This window comes from Mesitornis unicolor, unplaced genomic scaffold, assembly GCF_000695765.1.
Source record: "Mesitornis unicolor isolate BGI_N332 unplaced genomic scaffold, ASM69576v1 scaffold22231, whole genome shotgun sequence".
Taxonomy (NCBI): domain Eukaryota; kingdom Metazoa; phylum Chordata; class Aves; order Mesitornithiformes; family Mesitornithidae; genus Mesitornis; species Mesitornis unicolor.
In genome coordinates this window covers 1-1,431 of record NW_010163403.1, presented here as the reverse complement: position 1 = coordinate 1,431, position 1,431 = coordinate 1, and the positions used below count along the sequence as shown (strand labels likewise).

Sequence of the window (1,431 nt, the reverse complement as noted above, 5' to 3'; positions counted from 1 at the left end):
GGCGCCCGCGCGGGCAGGTCCTGAGGCTGCACGCCCGCCTGGAGGAGTCTCTGCATTTCCTCTGGGCACGGCTGGCGCTGGGCACGGCTGCAGCCGGGCTTGGAGGGCTGCTGTACCTGCTCCTCCGGCGCTTCGGCGCTTGAGTCACCTTTGCTTTTTGTCGGGGAAGAGCCCTGAGTTTCCCGCTCTGAAAAGGGCAGGGAAAGGCCGCCTTTGTTAATGAGCTTTGCCAGCTGAATGCAGACAGCGGGATGAGGCGTCTCCTTGCAGACTTCCCAAGGTGAACGCAGGGGAGTTTTGCCCGGCGCCGTCTCCCCTCCCCTTTCTCCCTGCTCAGGTCCTCCCCAGTGGCTGTGCCCCTTGGGTGGCTGCGGCCCGGGGAGGGGACGAGGCCCTCGATCCCCGTGGGTCTGTGTGGTGGGGCTGCAGTGATTCAGGCACTTTAACGCCTTCCAGGACAATCTCTTCACTGGGGGCAGGTGGCCTCTCGGGTTCCATTTCTGCGGGCAGGGACCCCCTGGTCGATCCCCTCCTTGCTCGCACCCTGGATAATCTGGATTTTGCCATGCAACTTCCCCTTCTTTCACGTTGATTTAATAGAAATGAGTCAAATCTGCCTGGGGGGCACAGACAGCGCCTCATTTCGCACGGGTTGGGTGTTCATCTGGCTGCTCGCCCCCCCTCCTGGCCCCGGTTCCTGCCATCACTCGTGGGTCACCCCTGGCTTTGGACCTGGGGCTCCGCTGCACCCAGGACTGGGCTGAGCCCTGGGCCCTGCCTGGCTGAAGCTCATTTCCTGCTGCTGGAGTTTTCCTTCGGCGTCGGCTTCCCCGGGCGCTGGCTCTGGGCGTGCGTTTTCATCAAGCGCTGAACGGCAGCCGGCTCCCCCGGCTCACAGCCCACGGGCTGCTCTTTCCCGGCCGCTCCCAGGCGGTTCCTGTGCTGAGGCTCGGCCGCGCTCTGTAAAGTTCCCCGCACAGCGCGGAGCTGCCGAGCGCACTCCTGCTCTTTCCCCTGCACGGCCCTGCAGCGCTCGCAGGAGCTGCTTGGAGCATCGGCCCCGCCGGGAGCTTTCCTGGGGGCCAGGGCTGTGTCGGCTCCAGGCACCCCAGGATGCGATGCTGGGAAGTGATGGGGTCTCTGAGGTCAGCCCTGTCCTGCTGCCACCCCCTGTCCCTGCGGTTTGGGACTGGTGGGCCCTGGGTCTCTGGTTAGTGTTCTCTCTGGCCTCTGCCCCTTTGTGCACAGGGACCTTTCCTGGGGTGTCACAGCCCTGCCCGCCCAGTGCATGCCCATTTTGGGGGCCAGGCACCCTTTGCACCCCCTCCACCCTCCCCTGAGCCCAGCCCTGCATCTGAGGGTTCCATGTGTCACTCACCTGGGGAGCCCCGGTGGCCCCCACAGCCAGAGAACATCCTCGAGCTGAGCCCC

General features: G+C 65.3%; 1 protein-coding gene across 1 annotated transcript in view; it reads left to right on the top strand.

Annotated features, from left to right (window-relative positions):
* Positions 1-143, top strand: part of DCAKD (dephospho-CoA kinase domain containing) — a 4,591-nt gene extending 4,448 nt beyond the window's left edge. The window contains exon 5 of the mRNA XM_010193966.1: positions 18-143. Within this exon, the coding sequence (XP_010192268.1) occupies positions 18-143 (126 nt within the window). The remainder of the gene's footprint in view (positions 1-17) is intronic.
* Positions 144-1,431: the final 1,288 nt, after the last annotated feature.